The following is a 24688-nucleotide window of genomic DNA, read 5'->3' on the forward strand; positions in this document are numbered from 1 at the left end:
TTTTAAACGTTATTCATCATTATTGCATGTTTTAACCTTTACGCGTACTGCATTACTTGGTCTTTGTCATCAACCGTCTTTCAATGAGAAAAACAGTTGTGTGTGCGTGTGCATGTTAGTGCATGTGGACAGGTCTTTGTGTGTTTGTGCATGTGTGTATGCACATACTGTATGTCTTGTGTGTGCGTGCGTGCGTGTGCGTGTGTGTCTACGTGTCATCTAGTCTGGTTTGTCACTGCTCGGGGCTCCTTGCTGTGTGAGCGTATGCCAGTATTCCACTTTCTTCCCTTTGTTTTTGAGACACTCGAACCAGTGTCTGAGTCTTTGTCCGCTTGCATTGATGCCCAGTTCCACTCCACCTGATAACAGCAGAGAGACACACAGACAGAGTCAACACCTCAGTGTTCATATGGCAAAGAGACATTTTACAGGGCTTAAGACGCTGTGATTCAGGCGATCATTTGTCTTTTCTGCTTCTGTTTCCTCCCTCTGGCCGAATAAATGCTCCAAATATCACGAGTTGTTATGTCACCAACCTTTGATTTGATTCATTCACAGATTTCTGCCTCTTTATACTTTTCTATGAACTGTCAAGGATTCTAAAATGAGTTCTAATTCTTAGATAGGAAACTTCAAGTAGTTAGAGGTCATTGATCATTCTGGACCTCTGCAAAGCCACATGGAGGAATGTTTCAAACACCACGAGGGCTGAGCACTATCATTCTAAAGTGATGCATGTATTTGTATCTATATTTGGATGCAAAACCAAACCAAAACTAGGAGACAATGGTTAAGAATGGCTGATCCTTTGAAATAGAACTAGTTTGCTGTAACTGTTAGTGGATTACACACTGAACTACGGATCATTTTCATCACATTTAGATGATTTATAGACTATTCGTTTGACAATGTAGGATTAAATACAGGTTTGTCTTACAGCTTGAGTCCAATGGGTTCCTGCTTGCTCTTATTATTAAATGCTGTTCAGGCTGGAGATTTATTCTCAGCAGCTGACCGGCAGGTCAGCACTTAGCAGCCTGATGCACTCGCTGCAAAGCTGAGCGACGGGCTGCTCCCAGTGAAAAGGTTCAGTGCCTCCACTCTGCTACTGCAGACAACAGTGGAGGATTTGAAGAAGATGACAACCAACATCAGTGAGTGGGATGCTGTGGGAAAAAAACTCAAGCTGACAAAGTCACTGAGTGGCTCCTGACATGACAAGACCTCCACCTGAGGTCTGTGACCAGGAGAAAGCTGTCTGCCAGCAGGCTCAATACAGCCCTCAGTCCTCACATGCTCTCCCACAGCGGGAGCAGCAGGTCCTGGGAGAGTAGGAGGTGCTGGCTACAGAGCTGCCTGAGGTGGAGAAACATCTGAGAAGTTTAAACTGAATTCAGTGGGAGAACATCTAGACGGTGAAGGAAAAGGCCACACGTCTGCAGCTGGAATCCTTCACAATGCAGGAGACAGAGACAGACTATTCCATCAACTGGTAATTACTCCATCAAACTTAATCTAGGAATGTATCCATCACTCAAAACATTCAACTTTGCTGTAGTTTCAGTGTAGTTTTGAGGAATCATACGTCAGCGGGAAGAGTTACTTTTTAATCCTAAAAGGAGAATAAAATGAATCATTCATCAAACCAAACGCCAGATGACAGCAGCCTCGTAAAAGACTGCTGCTAAGAATTTAGAATCTCCTCTTTCTCCTCAGTACATTACAGTTTGTGACAAACACGGCCAAGTGACAACATGACAAATATGGTAACTGCAAGTAATGAACATGATGAAGTGCAATGGGGAGATTTTCTATTTTTTGGGATTTCTTCTAAGAGCGAGACAGCCAACACACCGGCATCGGGACACACACAAACACACAAACACACAGATCGGAAAGTAAACAAACAAATGGGGAAGCAGATACCTGAATACAGAGAAGCAAAGAAGAAGAAAGATGGTGGAGGACTCAGATGAGGGAAAGGTTTAGGTCAAGATGGCTTCACTGATGGAGGGGGTGGGGGGACGACATGCAAACAGGCAGGAAATGACTCAGGTGAAAATGAGCGGAGGTGTGTGTGTGTGTGTGTGTGTGGGTGCAGGCAGTAGGCGGAGGTCACTGTCACAATGGGGTTATTCCCAGCCGGTCCCTCAGCTGTGATTGCAGTTAATGGAGTGTGAAGTTTTTTACACGGTATTTTAGCAATGCTACTTTCTCACGGTGACTTAGACAACAACAGCCACAAGCACACAAGGCTCGGTTGTTTATGTGCAACTCATCTGCGGCCGACATTAAACACGGTCTAAGACACAGAGGCTGCTGGGAGAGGAGGAGGAGGAGGAGGAGGAGGAAGAGGAAGACGAGTGTTTCTCTCTCTCTCTCTCTCTCTCTCACACACAGCGCACAGAACAGAGGCCAACTCATCCAAAGAGTTTCCTCGCAATCACCGGCAGTGTTTTGTCACGTACGCCTCCCCTTTACTCTGAACGGAGATCGATGCAGTGTTCCCTGAGCCTGCAGGGCGCCGGTGACAAACGAACGGTTACCAGCAGTGACGCGTGTGAAGGAGCTGAAGAGCGATGAGGAGGAGGAGGAGGAGGAGGAGGCGATGCGTGTGAGGGCCAGGCGGGCGAGCAGGTGTGTGCAGGCGTTAGCACAGGTTTGCCCCTGTTCTCTTCTTATTTTTACCCTCACAAATCCTCCCTCTCCTCACACTCCTGCTTCCCACACCAGCTGCGCACATACACACACACACACACACACACACACACACACACACACACACACACACACACACACACACACACACACACACACACACACAGGGAAGCTCGTTGTCACTTTAGATTCACGTCTCAACTTCTGTGTAAATACAAAGGCTCTTGACAAATCATGCTTCTTCCATCTGCGTGTGTTATCTCCACATGACACTGAGGGAACCTTTCAGGCTTTGTTTACACGGCCTAATGAAGGAGCGGCGGCTCTGCTTCAGCTCGTCTGCTCTCCAAAACCAATCACAAGGACGATCTCAGCCCAGCGGCGCTCTCGCTCTATTGGTCCTCAGAGCAATGTAGGATTGCTTACAAAGTCTAGGCTATAGGAGTTTCCATTCAAAACAGTACAAGGTCATCGAGGTCATGTGATCAAAGTCTGCTGTCATGCAGTTTCTCGCTAGAGACTCTCTTGCTCAACAGGCATGTTTAACAAATGTCTTCAGACTCGTTTGTATACTGTTGCTGTACAGGTTCTCATCCATGGTCAGTCCCTGTGGGTGCTAGTGTGTGTACTGTGTGTGTGGTGTCTTATTGAATTTCTCCAGTGTGAGTCAATTTGTAAAATGTAATACTGATAAGTGCTTTAGTAACCTTCATACAAATCATAATAAGCCTTAATGTTTGATTTTCTAATGCTTCAGAATCTCTCATCTTGATTTCATATCACACACGTTTGACTTCATATAAAATCGGATGTTTACGACGAACTTGTTCTAAAGAAGATCAAAGTCAGAGGGGAGATGAAGTTTCTCTCCACATCCATCAGTGTCTCCCAAAAGTCCACTTTATTTATTGCCTGTGTGCAATTGTTTACTTTTCTCCTCTCTTTTTTTGTCTTATTGTCCAGTTTCCTCCTTCTTGTGTATCTGCAGGATCTCACCTTCTACAGCTCGACATGCTCTATATATCTTTGGCTGAGTCTATTAGCCGCCGCCGTTTCACTCTTTCTGCTCTTTCCTTTCCTCAGATACAAGAGTGGCCGGATTGTTTTTCCGCTCAGATTCTTTATCAACCGTTCTGCTGCATCCGTCTTTGTCTCAGCGCCATTTTTCTTCCAGATCGAGCAATAAACAATTAACATAACTGCCTGTACGTAAACCTGCAATGATAATGGTGCAGGGAGTTATCTGGCCCTATAAAGGCCTTTATGTTAGGCTGATGGCCTCTTCTTCCCATAAGGCTAATAACTCAGCACACATCTAAACATGAGTTGACACACAGCCCCACCCCCCTGCACGCACGCACGCACGCACACACACACACACACACACACACACACACACACACACACACATACACACACATGACAGAGTGACACACTTTGATCTCAAGGCCTTGAAGCTCTGGTGCTGGTAATCCATCCTCTCTGTGCCTCTCCACCAGCTCCCCATCATTCATGTAGCTTCTTTGCACTCCATCGCTGTGATAAACACACCGCACACACACACACACACACACTAAAGCTGTTCAGCAGCGTCACAAAGCAGCACACATCTGACATGAAACCCAGAGAAAATGGCTTCCTTTTTGATTTCTAAAGTCGCTCCTCCGCTTCCTTTCCCACTCACCCCGGCCCATTTGCTGGCTCATTCACTCCTCTGAAGCCTGATGATTGCCCCTCATCTCCCAGCCCCTCCCACACTCGGCCTGCTTTTTATGCGGTATACAAATGCGCTGCTTTCATTTAAACACTTGTTTTCCTTTCACTCATCTCCTATACTGCCGCTTTCCTTTCTGCACTCCTCGTTTGGACTCGTTCCCGCTCGGCGTCTCTGCCTACCTATGAAGTCGTTGCTCATTCCCAAGTCGTAGTCCCACACGGAGATCTCCAGGGTTTTCTTTGCCAGCAGGTCCAAGGATACGTCATATGAAAACTCCTGTGCAGGTGGTGGTGCATGCGAGGGAGGATTTATATTAGTGCCTCGTAAACAAACAAAAAAAAGCTTGAAAGACCTAAAATTATAATTTAGGGCATTACTGTGGAAAACATTCTGACTGATGCTGGCCTAATGAAAGGGCTGAGAACACATTCAAAGTGCTGACAGATCTGACGGGAATCTTAATTGCTGTGCTCATCCATGGCTTAGAATACTCAAGAACAGAGTGGTGGTGGTGAAGTCAAGGCAGATGGCAAGATTAAAGTGTATGTTTTTTTTCTGCGGGTGTTTCTAGAGCAGGGGCTGTGTTGTACCTCATTAAACTCGGGGTTGAGAGTCTTTTTCTTCACCGTAGTCTTGTACTTGGACTTTTTCCCCATATCAGGCTGCAACATACTGAAGAGAGAGAGAGAGAGAGAGAGAAAGAGAGAGAGAGAGGGAATATGAATGACGTGGGATCTCTTTAGGTTGTATTCATCCACATCATCACACACAGAGTAGAATGGATGTACTGACTGCAGATGGAGCACATTCAAAAGCAGTGCAGGAGAAAAGGACTGGAGGATTGTCATTCTAATGTTTCTACAATAGGGGACCCCAGATGTACTTTACCTTTCATACACATGGAGAACATTCATTAAAACATCAAAGTGATTTATCTATGACTTTCATCCTGCAGCAAGAGTGAGAGAGCGGCAGAAGCACAAAGTCTGCAGTCCAAAAGTCGGAGAGTGCGCGAGCGAGAGAGTGCGAGGGCGAGGGAGAGAGAGAGAGTAATACAAGATCATAATCGTGTTGATGTTGGAGGAGTGTACGCTCTGACGAGAAGCCAACAGAAGGATTGCTAGAGGGCAGTGGTAGTCGTCATCAGCATAAATTCAGAGTCAAGATGTTCAGGCGGTGAGATATCTCACTCGCTCAGCCTCCCCCCCCCCCCTCTTCCAGTGATGAAACCTGGCCTGACAGCTGATGCATGAGATGGGCTCGGGGCTGTCACAGGCGAGCTGCAATCAGCACGAGCAAAAGGGGGAGCGAGCGAGCGAGGGAGCGAGGGATGGACGGGTGGAGGTGGGGGACGGGGCAGAAGGAGGGATTGATAGAAAGCGAGGAAGTGGCACACATGCTTGAGAAACTGTCCAGTAACGCTGCAACTGCCACTTTTTCACCATGATGCCACGTTATCGGTGTCAAGTTGAGGTTAGAAGAGACAAACACTATGATGTCAGTCTTCCTACTCCATATGGACAAAAACGCATATTCATAGAGTTACGTAAGTTGTGACTCATATCCACTCTCTTCATCTCCTCTGAAGACTGCGGCTCTACTCCTCATGTATAGTTTCATTTCATAAGCATCCAACAACCCAGTCAAAAACTAAACCACAGCTAAAAAGTACTCCAAAATATATATCTACATACTGTATATGTGCTATTATTATATTATTCAGTACCATCTATTTGGTTTCCTTCAATTATAACAGAACTTACAGCGTCAAAAGTTATAGAAATAATACGCAACTCCTCAGTCAGCAGCCAATCTGACGCTCTGATGGCGAAGATGATGAAGTGAAGAATACAAGTACAGACATCGCTGTTGGCAATAAACTCAGTGTACCGACATTATTACAAACTCAGTGCTGATCCAGTTTCGTGACGTCAACAGCCTACTGTTTATTGCCAAGCACGCATTCTGTTGGATGTTTACGGGCTTTTAGAGTGTTTGTAAGATAATGAGCGTCTATCCTCTAACGTGCCAGTCGCTGATACGCCGGTGTGACTGTGAAATGCCCTCTGAAGACAGGGAAGTTAAGAGGGGAAAGAGGTTGGGAACAAGTGCGATAAGCAGGCCAGTAAAAATGCCTGACCAGCAGCTGAACACCCAGAGGACATTTCAGTCTGAGCTGTGGAAATCATATTCTATATAAGGCTCTAATTTCCAGAATAAGAAAGCCATTCCACAGCAACATCTATAACAATTGTAGTGTAAGTAGTCCAGTACAGTAGCAAAATTAACTGAAAGTGAAGAATAATAGATAACAAGGACGGCTGGACAACAGAGATATGGAGGATTATCGCCTCATTTTTAAAGCTGTTTTCCCTCAAAGGTGTGTGAGTGTCTGCTGCAGAATGCCACAAACTAAACACATCAATATATTTTTGTAAATAAACATTTTATGTAGAATTGTTATGGAGCTCCGTCTCATCAATCAGGTTAGTTTCATTTTTTTACAGCTGAACTGTGACTGACCTATAATGATTATTAGCTTTTGCACTTAGAGCTGTTTGAGCACAGTGAGGAGGTTTGGACCAAATAACAGGCTCATGACTGTTTGTGATTTAATGCAATCTAAAATAGAAAAGGTCAATACTGCCTCAAAATGACTCAGCAACCGTATGGACACCTTTCTGTTATCCTGCGCACAGATGGGGCTTCACCGATGTTTGTTGCAGGGATGTTGTATAGGATTCTATCAGTCATTGTGAACCAGCAACCTTAATATAGTAAGAATCCCTGACATTTTGCTCCAGGGACCCCTTTATGTCATTACAGCTACTACATCTCTGCCTCCGTTCTCTTGAAAACAAATAAACTGTTTATCGGGTACAACTTTACAATTTTAAAGCAACCCGATGTGGGTCAAGTACAAAAAAAAGTTTGCGAGCTTCTAAGCTGAGACAGCAAAGTAAAGGAAGGAGTAAGGGAAGTGAGCTGAAGCCGAGAGAAAAAGTAACAAGAAAAACATAGAGTGGAGACAAGCAATCCAGAGAGGCGTCGATACAGAGATGCAAAACAATGTGGGAGAGAATAAAGGTGACAACTAGAGAGAGAGAAGAAATCTGCAGACTACAGTGAGGAGGGAGAGAGAGAGAGGGAGAGGGAGAGGAGGGGGAGAGAGAGAGAGAGAGAGAGAGAGAGAGAGAGCGTGAGAGAGAGAGAGAGAGAGAGAGAGAGAGAGAGAGAGAGAGAGAGAGAGAGGGACAGAGAGAGAGACAAAGAGAGAGAGAAAGTGAGATAGAAAGTGAGATAGAGAGAGAGAGAGAGAGAGAGAGAGAGAGAGAGAAAGAGAGAGAGAGAGAAAGAGAGACAAAGAGAGAGACAGAGAAAGAGAGAGACAGGGAGAGAGAAAGACAGAGAAAGAGGGAGAATAGGTGCTCATGTAGCTTTGTGCTTCATCAGCATGAAATATCTAACATGTTTTATTTTTATTTCTCCCTTCAGCTTTTTCTGGCAGCAGCTACAGAGAGAATAACAGAAGTGCAGATGATAAAAAGTCTTTTCATCTTTACGGTTGTTTGTTACTTTAAATGGGAGACAAATGAGCCTGTCTGGTTTGAATGGATTCTAAAGATTGAGACACTGGATTGAGTGTAAAAGCACATTGGACACACACATACACACACACACACACACACACACACACACACACACACACACACACACGGCGAACTCGAATTTTTGATTTTCCAGCTGCAGTATATCATCACCCTGACAATGAGGTGCGTCATCGGGGCAGCTAGGCAAATTAATTTATGACTTTAATGCGGACTCAGCCTGTTTACATTGATCTAATTCACTATCACCAGCAGTACATTTACCTTAAATACCCATTTCACATTACAGATGTAATTAACCCATGCCTTCAAAAGACCTTTTTCTAATTAATGTTCTACAGGAAGGTCCACAGCATTAATTACAAACTCTACGGCTGAACTCACCAACAACAAACTCAACCTGACGGCCGCATACTGAGCCGGGAGGTATACAAAACTCGCTAGTGGTGGAAAAACAGCCACCAATACAAAGAAAAGACTAAAAGGAAACATCAGCAAACGCGGGCAGACAAGCATATCGCGTAAAAGAGGAAGAGAGAATTAACACGGCGTGCTGAAGAAGAGAGAGGGGCGAAGTGGAAAGGGGAAAAAACAATCATACAGTGCGGGTGCAGAGGTCATTTGTCTCTGAACTCCATCGCAGTGTGTCAAAACAGACCGATAAAGCACAAGACACTGCTTTAAAAGAAGAGGGACCGATCGATAGCTGGGGAGAAAGCAGAGGAGTATCAGCGCGGGAGGACAGGATAGAGTTGTTCCTTTGTTTTTTTACAAGTCTAGAATGTGAACTTTGTCTCGCTCATCTGCACACAGCGCTCGCCCTTCTAAATATCAAGCGTGCTGGAGAGAATGGATAAAAATCTGCTCATTATTCCCCACGTTTGCAAAATATTGAGAATGTCATCGGAGGAGATCTTCCTCACTGCAGTAAATCCAGCCACCGCACGTGTTCGGTGCGTTTCAACCCATAGAAGCGGCTCCCAATCTCTCTACCATCCACTGGGCGAGTCAGCCAGTCTTTAATGTAAACCTACTGCAGAGGATCAGACCATTGGGGCGTATTAACTTAACATACTCAATCCAGTTTTTGCCACATCTTCCAAAAGTAGTTTAGTTTCCTGTTGCCAAAGGACACATTTCACCCACGTTTGCAATAAACGAGCTTGTTCATTTGGCAACAACAGCTCAGTCTGTGCGTCGGGTAACAAAGAGGGAGAAAGTAGAGAATGCCAACATACTGCAAATGATCAGCATCAGACTTCCTCAATTTAAAAGGCGATAAAACACTTAAATTATGGAGTGTTTTCATTATTCATTATCCCCATGTTGTCCCTCGTTTGTAATAGTAAGTAAACTAGTAACTGTTATGTGTGAGGCTAATCTGGCCTGGTCCGGCCTCATACTCCCCAGTGTCCCTCGGGATCCCTGGAGTCATATTGTTCTCCCTTGATGGCTGAGGCACATTGTTTTTTTCACAGGCTGCAGCCCTCGCAGGCAGTCACACTCGCTCTGGTCACGCTCATGTGGCTCCACTCCCCCTCAGGGACTTATTCTAATTTACCCCACTTCCTTGTGTGATTTGGAATGAACACAAATCAAGAAACGGGCCCATATTTTTGAGAAATTACTACTAGCAGGCATTTTCATTCTGCAGTGCATCTACCCATTAGGGACACACTGGGCTAGAAAACAAGCTGATGGTTTCCTGGGTTCATTTCTATGGATGTTTCCAAGAAGGCAGGACTATTTTTCATGACGGAGGTTTGTAAATGTTGATGTCAGTGGGGTGGATTTGAAAGCCTTTGTCAAATAGGTCACACATCTGAGCTCCATTTCTCCATGAAACCCGGAGGTAGATGACATTTTGCACATCTGCAGGGTTAGGAGGATCCACGTGAAGTACATTTCATCATCTGCTTACAAGAGCCGATGTTCTCATATCTCAGGTCCTTGTGTACTTAACGCTCACCTTTCTTTGCGACTGTGTGGACCTGGTTGCACCTGAAAGTGGCAATCGCACATACACACAAAACTGTGGGAAAGGATGAAAATATGTTCAGACAGATGCTCTCTCTCCCCTCACACTCAGCTGATCTGATCTCACACAATACGTGGCACAGAGAAGCGGTGAGCTGCGTATGCCGACACACACACGCACACACACACGTATCATGCATAGAACCGCGTGTGCATCGGCTTTCTGCGTACGTGTCCGCTGCTAACCGTATCTGTGTCCTTTTGGAAGTATAATCAAGGCTTTGGATAAGACAGCCAAGCAGCCTGGGGTGGGTAGTGTCCTTTGGGTCTGTGTAAATATCAATTAATCATGAGTCGTGGAGGTGAGTGGGCTGGTAGGGTCCATTAAGATAGACGTACATTTGCAGGTTTAGGAGCACAAATCTAAAAAAAGGTTTAAGACTTTCACTTAGTTCAGCTTTCAGTCTGGGGTACACTCTGTGTGTTTCAGATAGAGGACCCGGAGGTTTATAGTCAGGACGTGGTACTTTCAACGCTTCGGGCTGGAGAGACTGCTCAGAGAGGTCAGCCAGGCCCTGCTGAGCCAGAGGTACAAAGACTCTAAGTCAGTCCAGCAGAGCACTTTTTATCTTGCCACAGGCTCACGGCCCAACATAGCCCCGGAATGAAACAATGGTGGAAGACAGTTAATGCCTCATAGCCTCTCCAAAGTCAGACATGACGGCATTGAACATATCTGCACCGTATTTAGTGCTTAGAGATTTTCAATTGGATATTCCTTCAGTATCCTTCCCTCAAATCACTCCTGATGCTCATCCACACTTTACTATTCAACGTCCGTCTGATCCATCTGCACGAAACACGGCCATTGAACATATTGTAAGTCTCTGGTGTGGTATAGTTGCGTAAAGAACAGCATATGTACGTTATTTGTAGGAGACAGGGTCACTCGTGCTGCAGCCCACGTGACTTACATTTTGACGAAGGGGTCAGAGTATCCGTTGGAGTCCATGGCGGCCAGATGGGCGCAGCGGATGATTCCCACCAGCAGGCAACCTTTTTCTAAATTGTAGCAAAGTGACACCAGTATGCGGCCACGCTGGAGAGAGACACACACACACACACAAAAAATAATATTGTCAGGCACAGCAGCTGTTTATACAGTCGTACTTCCCCCGTTCATTCAGTTCACGGTGGTAAACCCTGCAGCAGTTTTTATTTGCACGGCTTTGATTTGACCGTGAAATGCAAATGTACTGTCTCATACCTGTTTTCACCCAGAGATAAAGTATTTATTTAACTCCTTTTCATGTTAGGGGCGAGCTCTAAACCCCTGAGAAGGAAACATTTGATTGGCAGCTCTGTGTGTAATTTGTTATTAAAGTTACCATATAGACACTGAGGAAGAAGGGCAAAGTCACTTCATTAATTAGATTTCAATTCCTTTTAATGTGATGAAATAGGAAGGTATAGGATTTCTCCAAAGATAAGAGAAGTCATTAGATGCATAGCAGGTAACAGGAAATTAACATCAACCATGTTTTGTTCCTAAAGGCTCATAATAAGATTAGAAACCATAGCGATGATGGCGTTGATAATGATGATGATGATGATGATGAGGCGTTACCTCCTCCTCTGCTACGACTGCTCCCTGCTCCACTGTTTGGTTGTTGCCGTCCTTATTCTGATGGCGAGAGAGAGAGAAAGAGAGGGGGGGGGAGAGCGAGAGGGAGAGAGAGAGAGAAAGAGAGGGGGGGGGGGGAGAGAGGCGAGAGGGAGAGAGAGAGAGAGAGAGAGAGATACAAAGAGGAAAAGAAAGCGAGAAAGATACAAAGACAGGAAGAGAGAGAGAGAGAGAGAAAGAGAGAGAGGGCGATACAAAGAGAGGAAAAGAGAGAGAGTGAGAGAGGGGGGGGGAGAGGTACAGAGACAGGGGGAGAGAGAGAGAGGGGGGGGGAGAGGTACAGAGACAGGGGGAGAGAGAGAGAGGGGGGGAGGTGAACATCTTTGAATATCTATTAATACGACAAAATGTTGAATTCGAGATCGATGCACTGAAGCCTGCAGGCACACATTCACAATCGAAATGAAGGACAACTTAATTTATCTGTCCAATGAAAACACATTTGGCTTATTTGTATATAGCGCAAATGTGCACACACACACACACACACACACACACACGCATGCACACACACGTGCGCACACCTACCTGTGCAATTCTCTCCAGGCCCATATTGTAACGTTTGTTCTCTCCCTCTTTCAGTTTCTTCAGAGCAACTCTCACCTCTCCGATAAATTCATTCCGGCCAAGTCTGTCCATGTCACACACACACAGCCTGCACACACACAAACACAGACAAACACACGCACACGCACACACACACACACACACACACACACACACACACACACACACACACAAACACGCACACACACACACACAGACACACACACGTGCACAAGGGAGGCAGGTTAGTAAATGAAAAGTTGCCGCCTCTTTTCCCCTCATTACTTTGAAGGGAGCTGGTTCCACGTCTATCCGCGGCGGAGCTGAGCAGTCAATCAGTTTCTCTAATGCCTCCCTCTGCAACGGCTCCTCCAAATGAACAACCTCATGAGTGATGACAAGTTGTGCACTTGCTAAAGAGGAAGGTGCGTTCCAATCATTTTCCTAATGGCTGTTACTGCAGCGGGGACTCATTTGCTCGGGCTCAATTGAAACATGCAAGGGTAAAGAAAGAGAGAGAGATCATCTAAATAAGGTAACGTTTTTTTTGTTGTTTTTTTTTTGGAGGAGGGGGGGGGGGGTTGTTATTCCACTGTGAAAGGAGACTGATTTCAGTTCCTTCATGTCGTCTCAGCTCTGTTGAATTAAACTCTCCCATTTCTGTTTTTCCGTCTCTTTGGTTGTGTTTCAAAAGGAGACAACTGAATCTAAATGGATTTTCTGTCACACATATTTTTTCCCATGCAGCGCTCTTATTCACTCTGCTGCCAGCTGACTGACGGTGATGTTCACTGACCGGTGAACACGCCATCGGCCGGGCTGCAGTGGAGCCTTCACTGCCCATCACCTGTTACAATATTCTCTCTGAGCTCATATCCCCAGGCAGATGGTCGCTGCTCTTGATTTCTTTCTCTCCTCATTTTCTATTCCTCTCCTCCCTCTCCCCACACACACACACATACACCTCCTCCTCTCTTCCTGTTCCATATATTCTGTATATCATTTTGGTCTTTCCCAGCACATGAGAGACTCCACACACTGTCAGATCACTCTAGAGTTTTCTTTCCTCCCTGCTAAAACCCATCTGACATCTGACGTGATCACCAAACGGCGCATCACTGAGAGAACACCAGGGAATTATGCAATCAGGCGTATTTAAATGGATCTGACTGCAGCTCCAGCCTGTGTCAATGTATCCGGCAGATGATTTCAATCTCCAGATCACAACAAAATATTGATGCCATTCCTCCTGTCAGGATTAAAACAATCTCTGGAAAGATTAAAGCACCTTTGAGAAATGCCAGAAACAGAATGTGGAAAAGCTGAGACCAGATGGCGTAAAAAAGGAACCTTGAGGTCTATTATGAACGTTTACAAAGACACACTCTGATATCATTGACATAAACAAACATAATGCATGTGCCTTACTCACTGTTGACAGACTGAACTCCTCTCTAATGAGTGCTGTCATGGGTTTGGCTCCTTCATTAACACAATTCAGAAGATTAGACAAACCGCAGACATCTCCATCTTCTTCAAAGTACCTGAGCCACTCGCTAAAATGTCAGACTCTGATCCCATTAACTACAAAACTCTGAAGCAAGTTGTGCAAGATTGAAACTTTTTCTTCTATCTTCTTCTACCTGCTGTCTTGATACTGAGCCGACGAGCTTTTTAAGGAACCTTTTTATCTGTGTGTCTTCAGACTTAGTGCAGATAGTCAACACGTCTCTTTTATCAGGTCTGGAAAACTGCAGATATAAAGCCTCTATTAAAAAAAGCAATCTAAGTTATTAACGATTATAGGCTCATTTCAAAGCTACTGGGGTCGCCTTTAGTAGGAGATCTTGAGTTTCTTTATAGCAATGCTGTTAATATAACCAAATTAAACATCTGAACTATAGATTATTTCACTTGAGTACACATTATTTCTATTGTATCTTATTTCACTCTTTTTTTTGTTCTTTCTGTCTTTTAAATGTGGTTTTAAGACATTTTATCTAGTGTAAAGCATTTTGAATTGCTTTTGTGTTTGCACTGTGCTACATAAATAAATTTGCCTCCCCTCTGACATTTTGGACGTCTGACATGCTGTTCTCAGGCTTTTACTCTGAGCCGATGAGTTTCCCTGGCCGAGGCCTCGGAAGAACTGACTCACAACTGTGTACTGTCAGATGATTTATGTGTCTTCCCTCTGACATACATGTAGGGCTGTGATGACATGAACGTCGCGGTGAAATATGACACCAATAGACACCCGAGCTCTCATCTGTGTTTGCAAATGCTCCTTCTTCCTTTTCCTCACACCAGATGCTCAGGGAATCTGTTCAGCCGACGTCGCCAAATTTAGGATACAGTCGCTGATAAAAATAAGCCTCATGCGTTACATTAGGTTATACCGCTGAGATTTAGTACTCATGTGTGGCGGCTGTACTTGTGAAATATCTCTCATCAGTCTGTAACAAGCAGGAAGAGTGTGTGTCATCGAGAAATTGACTTTCATTGCAACAAGAATAACTTTTGCTGTGGAAATGGATATTTTTAGATCTCGCATATTTTAATTAGAGCCTCAGTATGACAACATGGAACAGTTTAGAGACTTTGAATAGGATTTCTTCAAGCTCAAAACTCAGCCAGCCTCCAGTCTGCTGTGCTCTATTTTTAATCCCATGCTGCAGGGATTTGTCTTTAAAAGCTTAATCCTGTACTTGGAAATTAATTGATTTTCCCAAATATTAATTAAACTGTTCAAAGAAATTATGTAATTTGTTTGAGTGAACGGTGCTTTGCCTTTGTATATTATGTCAGTATCAACTTTCGCTCTCCTGGGCTTTTATGAGGACTAACCAAAAATGAAATATCTGCATGCTTTGGTCGTCTATCCAAGATTTTAATGTAATATTGTCTTTGTTCAGTGACAGATTTAGTTTGCATGCTCTAACAAATTAATTTGTATTTAAGATGAATAAAATAGCTCCAATCAACTAGGAAAAGACATAAACTTGTTATTGAAGACAGACAACTAATACTGTTCAGACCTGTGGAAGATGTACAATGATGTAATGTGTCTGTATGGCAACGTAACTTATGCACATCCACAAATGTACCATAAGAGATAGACTATTTCTGAAGATGTCTGCATTTCAGAGTGACGCTCTCATCTAATCACATAGAGGCCTAATGTAAAAACACTGCGCTAAATAAAGAGTTAGGGAGCATTGATCCAGTGTGCTGACAACTTCCTCAGTAATTACATGCAATCAACTCAGAACAGGCGATTCCTGCTGCGTACAAACCAGTCCACAAAAACTAAGCAAAAATATCACCCTCGCCTTTTCATTTTTTTCTCCTCCACTAACACATAGATCTCACCTGAGGCATTCAATACCCAATCTTGGCCTCCACGTGCTCTATCTCTCCTCTGTTAACCGGCAGCCTCATAATTATTTTAGTGGTAAAAGCCAAAGGCCTCATGTATTGAAATTCTCTCTCAGGTATGCTTGGCTGTACAATTCACCTCTATTTTTGTGCATTAACACGCAGAGACATGGGTTGTGTCACTCAAATGAGGGACCGGATTGAGGCCCTACATCATTGTCAGTGGGTTCTAAACAAAATGTATCCACAGGCAGAAGCACCGACTGCTGAATGTGATGAAGACTGAGTAAAGTTTGGCCCTCGTCTACATCACTTTCACTGCAGAAATCATTCAACTGGACAAGTCATTTTGCGCATTGACATCAAAACGTTTGCCATTGGAACGAAATAAATCCACTTGTGCCGTTTTCAGATCTGTAGTTCATTTGTTTTGAACTTTTACCAATGCTGTATTTACTAATTGCTTCAGTTTTGTTTCACACATATAGCTAAATAACATGGGAAGACAAATTCAGAATACTTGTCTCGGCATCATAATCTTGGCAATATAGCAGCAATTCATGAGGCTACAGGTCCAAGAAACTTCATAAATAAAACCTTCTGGCCTCAGATGGCTGATAGCAAACCCCAATAAATCTTAATTCCCGCACATTATGAAGCAAAAAATACTTGGCTTACATTTAGCTTTTGCTGAGCTCGCTAGCATGCTATCAAACACCATACCAAGCACACTAACTAGCTTGAAAGTTCTCAAGTAGTTAGCTAGTTAGCTAGTTAGCAAGCTGCATCAGCTGCAGTGTGGACATGATGCTCACACAGGTTCAACTGGCTCTGTTTCTATGGAATAAAGTATAGAAACAAATAAGTGTTTTAGTAAGTTGGTTTAGTAGATTTTATGGACACTGGGGCAGAGTTGTGCTTTGGGTTTGCTAGGCGTGTAGGGGCTAGCGCTCATGCTATGTTCCTGGTGTCACATCACTGCATGACATTTGTATCCAATACGTTGACTGTACCAATTGTCTGAATTGAACTGAAGGTGTGACAAGATGAAGGTAAGCTTGATAGGTTATTTCCTTTTCACCAGGATTTGTTTGATTTGCCCTGAAGGCTAACGAAGGCGTCATTTATTAACGTTAGCCATTACATTACGAGCATTTGGCAGACGCTTTTATCCAAAGCGACTTACATTACATTACCACCCTTCGCAGAGGGGGGAGCAATTGAGGGTTCGGTGCCTTGCTCAGGGGCACCTCAGCAGGGGCTCGAACCGGCGACCCTCCGGTTCCCAAGCGGAAGCACTACCCACTGAGCCACTGCCTCCCATGTGCCAATAGCCCGCTGATCAATCAATATCAATCAATCTTGTAGTTCAGGTTCACACCAAAACAAAATCTTTCCAGAGTTTGTTTTTGTTCAACCCGGCCCAAACGTTCTGTCCCATCGGTTCCGTCTGTCCTTTCTATCTCTAGTCTGGTTGAACCACAGAGGTGTGAAAACATTGGAGTGGTGATTTTTTTTTTAGGTGTGTTCCAATTTTGTTAATCAAGACATGAACACTTCAGTGAACTTTAATTCCACAATTAAAGGATTAGCCCGTAAGTAGCCAACCATAACGTCTGGCTTGAAGACGTTAGCTGTGAGTTTACTCAACTGGTTCATCCGTAATAACAGGCTGGACCTCCAGTGGCCCCTGCAGATAAAGTTTGGACGCTGACAAACATGTTGCTAGATAGTAAATGTACCCGCGCCATTTCACAGCTGTTCCACTTTGCCGTTCCTCTCTGTTTAAGTGCGTCTCGTCCTTGTAACCATAAAGGAATGAACGAATAACATAACAATTTGTCCTTCCACTTTGCACACATTACTCTTTTTTAGCATTTGTCCCGACAGTAAGAATAAATCACGAGGATGGACTTGAGACGAGGGCGTTTTTAACGAGTCAAACATTTCGGCAGTGCTCCAGACCTTTATCGCCGTCACTGCCAAACATTAAGACGCCTTAAATATGTCTGAAACGCTGCCTAAATTAAAACACGGCTTTAAAAGAAGCACTTTCCCCGTCCGTGCAGTCCAACTCCTTCAAACTGAGCTGGGGACTGCAGCAGCCCACCTACCAGCGCAGGCATTTGTTTCTCCATTATCTAACGTTGCACTTCGCAGGCCTCCAGGCGGCTCTGTGGAGAGTCTCGGCAGAGTTTTCCCGCTATGCAGTGCATACACCGATGAAAGAATACAGCATCCCCCCCCTCACTGCACCCTGCTGGTACCAGTGGGGCAGGATGGTAGCGGAGCACAACCCAGCCAGTAAACATCTCTCTGGGGATCCCTCTGTGTTTCTGCTTTGTGTCTTGCCTCGTGTGGTGCAATGAGAACACAGCCTCCTTATTGGCTGGAGCGTCCTGCTGGCGTCTGAGCACGTCCAGGGAGGTTCTGCACATTTTCTCTTTCTCTCTCTCTCTCTCTCACACACACACACTGGTTTCCCCCTTGCTCTCACACACTATTTCATCCACTCCCTCATTTTCACTGGGTGACATTTTTCTCCCTGTCCTCATTCTTTCGCTCTCTGGCTCCCCTTTGTGTGAAACCCCCCCTACCCCCCCTTACACTCTTTTCTCCCCGTAAAGCGAATTTCTTCATTCATAACCTCATCCATCTCACTGTCTCTCTACTCTCTCCAAGCCAATCTCTCTCTTGCTCTCAATTGACCCTTGGTCTCTCTCCATGCCTCTGTTCTGTCATTTTCCTCAATCTTGGCCTCCCTCGTTTCCGTTTTCGCAGCCTCCCCAAACTGTCACTTGACATCATTCACGCTTCTCCTCCTCCTGCCTGTGTTGATCTTGGCAGCAGCCGCTCCCTTTCCGTCTCTCTCTGTCTCTCTGTCTCTCTCTCTCTCTGCATGCCTTGCTTGGCACTGTACACTGTCCTCCCTCTGGTTTTGTCGACCCAGAGCCCCCATGCCGATTTGTGTCTGTGGGCTCTCTCCATTTCTCCTTGGATAAAGGTCAGGTGGGTTTCCTCTAGATTAACGGGTCTCTCCTCATGCTGCTGTGTGTGCATCTGTGCAGAGAGAGTAAATGCTATTTTGGAACGTGTGAGTTTGTTGGAGCTCAAGGACGTGTGATGTTTGTGCATGTGTGTATGTGCAGGACGAGCCATGCATGTTCTTCCCTGTCAGTGATTGCCCTTGACGTGCACACAAGAGGATAAGCACACACCTGCCTGCCCACATCCGTGTGTGGTTGAGATAAGATACATGTGTGTTTGGGTCCATGCTCATTTAAATGTGTCTTTGTGTTTCCTCAGGAAAAACAACGCCGACCTTCCCCTTGAACCGACTGAGCAAACTGACACAGATTGTACACAGGCGACATGCTCCTCTGAAACATGTTACATATGTGTCATGACATGAGTGCGTCACAGTTTTTGGGCCAAGATGGCTACACTTGACCTCAATCCGTCCACACGGAGAACATTCTGGGAAAACGGGTGCAGAGACTCACCACACAGCCAACACCTGAGCTGTTACTGCAGCAACGGCAACTGGAACAGTTGGCTGGCGATGCCTGGCTGCAATAATGAATTACCTGGAAAAGCCCATTGGGAAGCACAGACAGCTGTCGGCAGTGCACCGGAGAATTGGGAGCATGGATATTCATCCCCGGCTTAATAAACTGGTCATTTGTCTGCCTGGGGAATAGTGCTAATTGCAGACCACCGTGACATTCATAGCTGAATACCTACCTGAGAGTTTTGGTGGTCATGTCAGCCGCTGTGATTCCGTGATACACCAGCGTTTCATTCCACACTGGGTTCAAGGTATTCTTCAAGGTTTTAGTACGGAGCTTGTTTGCCTGCAGTGAAAGAGCAGAGGCGAGAAGGAAGTGAGGACGGGAAGGGAACAATCAAAAGAAAGAAAAAGAGATGTAAAGACAGTCCAGGGAACAACAAACCTCAGATCGTAAAGGGAAAGTGAAAGGGACTGAAAAAAGGGTGAGGAAGTGAGTGACACTGAAAGATCAAGACCGAAGGAGAGCGATAAAGAGCAGGGAAACATCATTTATCTCTGCCTCTCAGGAAATCACAGACATCTGCTGCCTACTTTGTAGAGGAGAGAGAGAGGACGTGAGGTTTCCCTCACCTCACCTGTCCGTCTGTTTCCCCCACCCACACACAACTGCCACACTCGCAAACAAGCAGTTTCTCAAACACAAACTTAGCAGCCAATTAAAATGCGCAACATAATCAGCATGAAAAATTAAAGCTTCCGGGGGAGGAAATGCCCAGGAGCTCCGCCAAACTCTTTCCATCGATACAGTCTGCAGCCGTCGCTCCCTCCGTTTGCCTTTGGGCTGTGGCTCCATTTTGTCGTCTGAGTTTCTTTTTTTCAGAGCTTTCTTTTGATTTATTTAGTTGTCATTAAAATATTACTATTTCCCTGGCGCTCCAACAAACAGACTCACACACATTCACTCTTATACAAAGGAGCAATCAGAGCAGATGCATAACTGAACTGACCTTTAATGAAACCAAAATAAAAAGTTCAGACGAGTGCAAAAACACATACACACATTCACAACTGCTATAGAGGTCACAGCCCAAATCAGACAGTCCCTGTTTATCTGGACAGCAAGGACAGGAAGCTGCAGGTGTGTATAACGATCTACAGCTGTGAATGATTACCACTGATTGGTGGAGGAGAGGCCTGAGACAGAGAAAGAGAGATGGTGTGTGTGTGTGTGTGTGTGTTAGAGTGACACACATACACACCGCCTGTGTATGGAGATGGACCTAAAGCCACTTCTGATCATATGGTGCAGTTGCAGATGAATTCCCGGGATCACATGTCATTTAAGCTGAACTTGAAGCGTCCTGATTGGCTGTTTGTAATCGAGGCGTGGCTGTGCAAAGTGATGAAGATTCTCCAGCTGCAGCTTCCTCCCTCTGCCTCTCAGGGCTATCAAATGTTAACACTCCACCCCCTCTCCCCCCCTCTCCCCCATTGTTCTGCCTGCCCCCCCCCGCTCCTCTTTTTTATCCCTTTTTCTGGCAGGAAAGTTTGCCTTATCTGCACGAGTCAGCTGCCGCTCACCCAGTGAGAGGTACAAGTGTTTCCGATCCACGTCGTTTGTTCGATTCATTAATGTGCGCCGGCAGTGGAGCACGAGTGAGTCACGACTCAGGGTGTGTATTGCACAGCTATATACGTGTGCGTCTGTCTGGCTCGTTCACAGACGCAAATAACCATCTCACCTTAGTGACTGTGGCGAGTTGTCAGGAAGCGAAACAATGAGACGACTCTCTGAGCTCACATCACCCCCCCCCCCCCCCCCCCCCCACACACACACACACCCCTCCTCCACCTCCCATCACCCCACTGCTTATGCATCTGTCCATCATACTCTCTCTTCTTTCTTTTTCCCCCATGTGTCTGAACGGACCCTCTCTTGCTTATTCCTCTCTCTGTCTGTATCCATACTTGACAGATCTGTGAATGAACTGAAGCAGGCTGCGGATGATTTACAAATCTCATTCTCTATGCGCCTGCGATTAGGAACGGGCAGTCAGGAGAGGGGGAACATGAAAATTTCATCGACCATCACAGAGGCACCAGCAATGACTGAGAGAGAAAGAGGAAGACAGGGAGAGAGAGCGAGAGAGGGATCTGCTGTGTTTGTGTGTTAGAGAGAGAGAGAGAGAGAGAGAGAGAGAGAGAGAGAGAGAGAGGGAGGGAGCATCACTGGGACAAACATCACCACACGCATCGCTGTGTGACTGTGACTAAAGATTTAGCATGTGTCTGTGTATAAGCAAGGTCACGCGCTGCATGTGTTGCCGTGTGTGTTTGACATCACAAGTCGGCGTGCTTGCATGAATAAGTGCCGAATACAGAGGACGTCAGAGTCGCTGAGAGAGAGAGAGAGAGAGAGAGAGAGCGCTTTAACAACTCTATCATTGGCACAAACTCAACCCTTTTGCCTTTCATGTTAATATTGCAACACTGGGACGCTGAGTTGGAGAATGTAGAAGCGTGTGTGTGTGTGTGTGGCTGTGTGTGTGTCGTCTTCATGACCACGTTCCCGCTTCTATCAAGTGACGTGTAAAGTGAACACGCGGCGGTTCACAGGCACTTACCTATTCACTGACGCTCCCCCCCCCCCTCCAGCCCCCCCACCCACACCCCCTCCGTCAACACTCGCCCGTTGACGTGAGCCGTGTAACAATCCTCCCTGTTTCCATGACAACCACCTGCTGCTGTCCTCCCTTCATCTGTCTCTCCCTCCCTCCCTCCCTCCCTCCCTCCCGCTCCGCCCCTCCCTCTCTCTCCCCCCTTTTTCCTCCCTCTCAGTTGTCTCCCTTCTGTCTGCACTGTTGGAATTTCAAGGTCACTGAGGGTCACGGCGCGATAGTGAGATAGAGATAGAGATAGGAGTGGAAAGTGGGGAAAGGACAGCGATAACGACGGGAGAGGAAGCCTGGAGGACAAAAAATCCCCCAGACGTCGTTATTGTTAGCACCTTAGACCTCAGACTCACCCGCCCGGCTCGGCGTCCTGCCTGCTTATCATAACCTCATTTGGTGTCAACCTTGAGCCAAAATGGCTGACAACAGGTTGCATTCCTTCCCGAGCCGTTGTTGTCTTATCGTCCCCTCTGCTCGAGTTGAAAGCAAGACAAGAGCTGCGCATCAGACCGGAACGTGTTTGTGCCTGATAAAGGCGAGCATTGGCTGAAACACATTAAGCTGTAACCAACCAAAACTGCTCCCTGCTCGATGGCTGGAAATGACACGGCGGATGAAGCTGCTGCCATGTCACATCTGTGCGAGCGACTCTGTGACCTTTCATGGTACGTGAACAACAAGGGTCAGCAAGAATAAACGACACGCAAAATTATTCTGTCATTTACAAAAAATAAATACTTGTTTTTGTTTAGTCTTCACTGTGTAATAGAGGGTAAATGTTGCGCTGCAAGCTTGGCGACACAACATGCGGCCAAGTGTGCAGCATGTACCGTTAATTGCATTGAGGAAAGGTTGGAGTAGTGACCTTGCTAGCGCCGGGGAGGAGATGGAGCTTGACATATGGATCCGCCAGCCCATTGGAGTCCATGGCTTTCAGTCCCTGTAGACACACACGCAAATACACACACACAAACACAAACACACACACACACATAATGTCAAAGGAGATGTCATCCTGCCCCCAAACACTTCACACTCCTGACAGGGTCAGAAGAAGACAGAGGATATGACAGAGCTCTGCTACAGTAGTCACATCTCTGCGTTGCCTCTGGCTCCACTTTCCATGCCGCTGTTTGCAACTCTCCTTAACTCGCTCTTCTGTGTCCTCAGCACAAGAGTTCGCCGGGATTTACATAATTTCCAGCACGTGACAGTACACAGTGAGGCAGTGATGACCGTGCATACCTCCAACAAGGCTGAGCAGGTCTGAAAACACCAAAGCACCAGATGTGGGTTTCATGATTCCTATGTTTTGTCCAGAGCCTTTGAAAAACTTTTGCTTTTGTTTTTAAATGCTCAATATTGCCATGGTTAAAAGGAAAAAGTGAAAAAAACAAATCCTGGATATGGATCGGAGTAATTCTGCTGACAAACAAACAGGAAAACAGACTGAGTGAAAACTGTCAGCACCTGGTCAGCCATGTTTGCTCGGCGGCCCCTCGAGGAGGATTACAAAATCGCACGCAAACACAAAAGATGTTGATGAAGAAGAGTGTGTACCTTGGCCTTGTGGATGGTACAATGAAGGCAGTTGTTCTCCTGATCGAAGTGAAGGTTGAACTCCAGCGTCCCCAGGTAGGCTGAAAACACCACACACCACAGCAGGCTGATCAATTACTGGCCACCGACACACATACATACCCCACCCCCCCAACCCCAAACACACACACACGGGCTGAGTCATATTTGCAGCAGATGGCCCCTTAAAAACATGACACTGCCTAATATGAATTGATCTGTCTGGTTTGATTACTGTCGGAAAATGAGCAGAAATTGCAGACTGAGCTGTACTATGCTCTAATAAATCACCCGAGATGCTGTGTCATAGAGAGTGGGAGTGACACACACTTTAGAAAAATGCTTAACTTTGGGGTTTGTCAGCGAGCATATGTTGTGCTTGCCAGGATGCAGAAACTCTTTGACCATAAAAGATGACTCTCTACCTCCATGGCTTCAAGATTGGGAGTGTTCATTTTCAGCTTCGTTGCCTCATACTTTTCTCATGGATAAACACAATCGGCCCTCACACACGCACACACACAAACACACAAAAGAGCACAACAAGCGCAAATTGAGTTCACACTCACTGTCCTCATCATCAGAGTCAGCCGTTTCCTCCCTCTCTCCATCGTTGTCGAGCCTCCTCTCCCCTTCCTTAAAGCCACCGCCCGTCTCCCCATTAAACGTCTCCTCTTTCAGGATCTTCTTCTCCCGCGGGGGAGGCGGCGTGCAGGGGTAGTCGTGGAAACGGGGGAAGAAGTCCGAGATCTGTGGGATGGGGAGGATGGGGCCCGGGCACACGTTGATGGCAAAGTGCTCCTGCATAGAGATCTTGACCGGGGACGGGGGCGGCAGGGCGGAGGAGTGGGGCGTCGCCGAGGGAGACGGGGAGGACGAGGAGGGCATGGAGTTGGAGGAAGGGGGGATGGCCAGGTGGGAGGTGGAGGGGGGTGGGGGTGGTTTGGAGACACTCATGTGTGCTGTGGAACAAGACTGAGAGGCGACGGAGGAGAGAGGTGACGGGCGTGGACAGGGGAGCATTGTGGGAAAGACAGAGAGGACAACAGTTAGATCATTATAGGGAGAGAAGAGAGAGGCGAGAGAGAGAGAGAGAGAGAGAGAGAGAGAGAGAGAGAGAGAGAGAGAGAAAGTACAAACAACACAGTCATAGATTTCCGCCTCCGCCAACTTCTCAACTTTCCACCTTCTGGGTGCTTTGGAGCATTTCTAGCGCGTGCTCAGCGTGGGTCAGCGCTCCTCCAGGCGAGTCGACATAAACATAAGACATTGAGACGCACAGTATGCTTGTTTCCATCATCTAATCTAACTTTGCCCTAAAAGCTGAAACAGAAAACTTTGGTGCTTCCAGCGTGACTC

The 24688-nt window shown here is 45.9% G+C and overlaps 1 protein-coding gene across 1 annotated transcript; it reads right to left on the reverse strand.

Annotated features, from left to right (window-relative positions):
- Positions 1–65: 65 nt before the first annotated feature.
- doc2g (double C2-like domains, gamma) lies at positions 66–24286 on the reverse strand. Its single transcript, XM_076145711.1, has 10 exons — positions 23899–24286; positions 23312–23391; positions 22617–22691; positions 19313–19422; positions 12173–12299; positions 11588–11644; positions 10935–11059; positions 4966–5047; positions 4555–4651; positions 66–359 (listed from the first exon to the last, which is right to left on the reverse strand). Exons 1-10 carry the CDS (start codon positions 24284–24286, stop codon positions 220–222), a joined length of 1281 nt encoding a protein of 426 aa, XP_076001826.1. The 3' UTR covers positions 66–219.
- Positions 24287–24688: the final 402 nt, after the last annotated feature.

This window comes from Genypterus blacodes, unplaced genomic scaffold, assembly GCF_046128005.1.
Source record: "Genypterus blacodes isolate CSIRO-AG114 ecotype Tasmania unplaced genomic scaffold, CSIRO-AGI_Gbla_v1 ptg000030l_1, whole genome shotgun sequence".
NCBI lineage: Eukaryota > Metazoa > Chordata > Actinopteri > Ophidiiformes > Ophidiidae > Genypterus > Genypterus blacodes.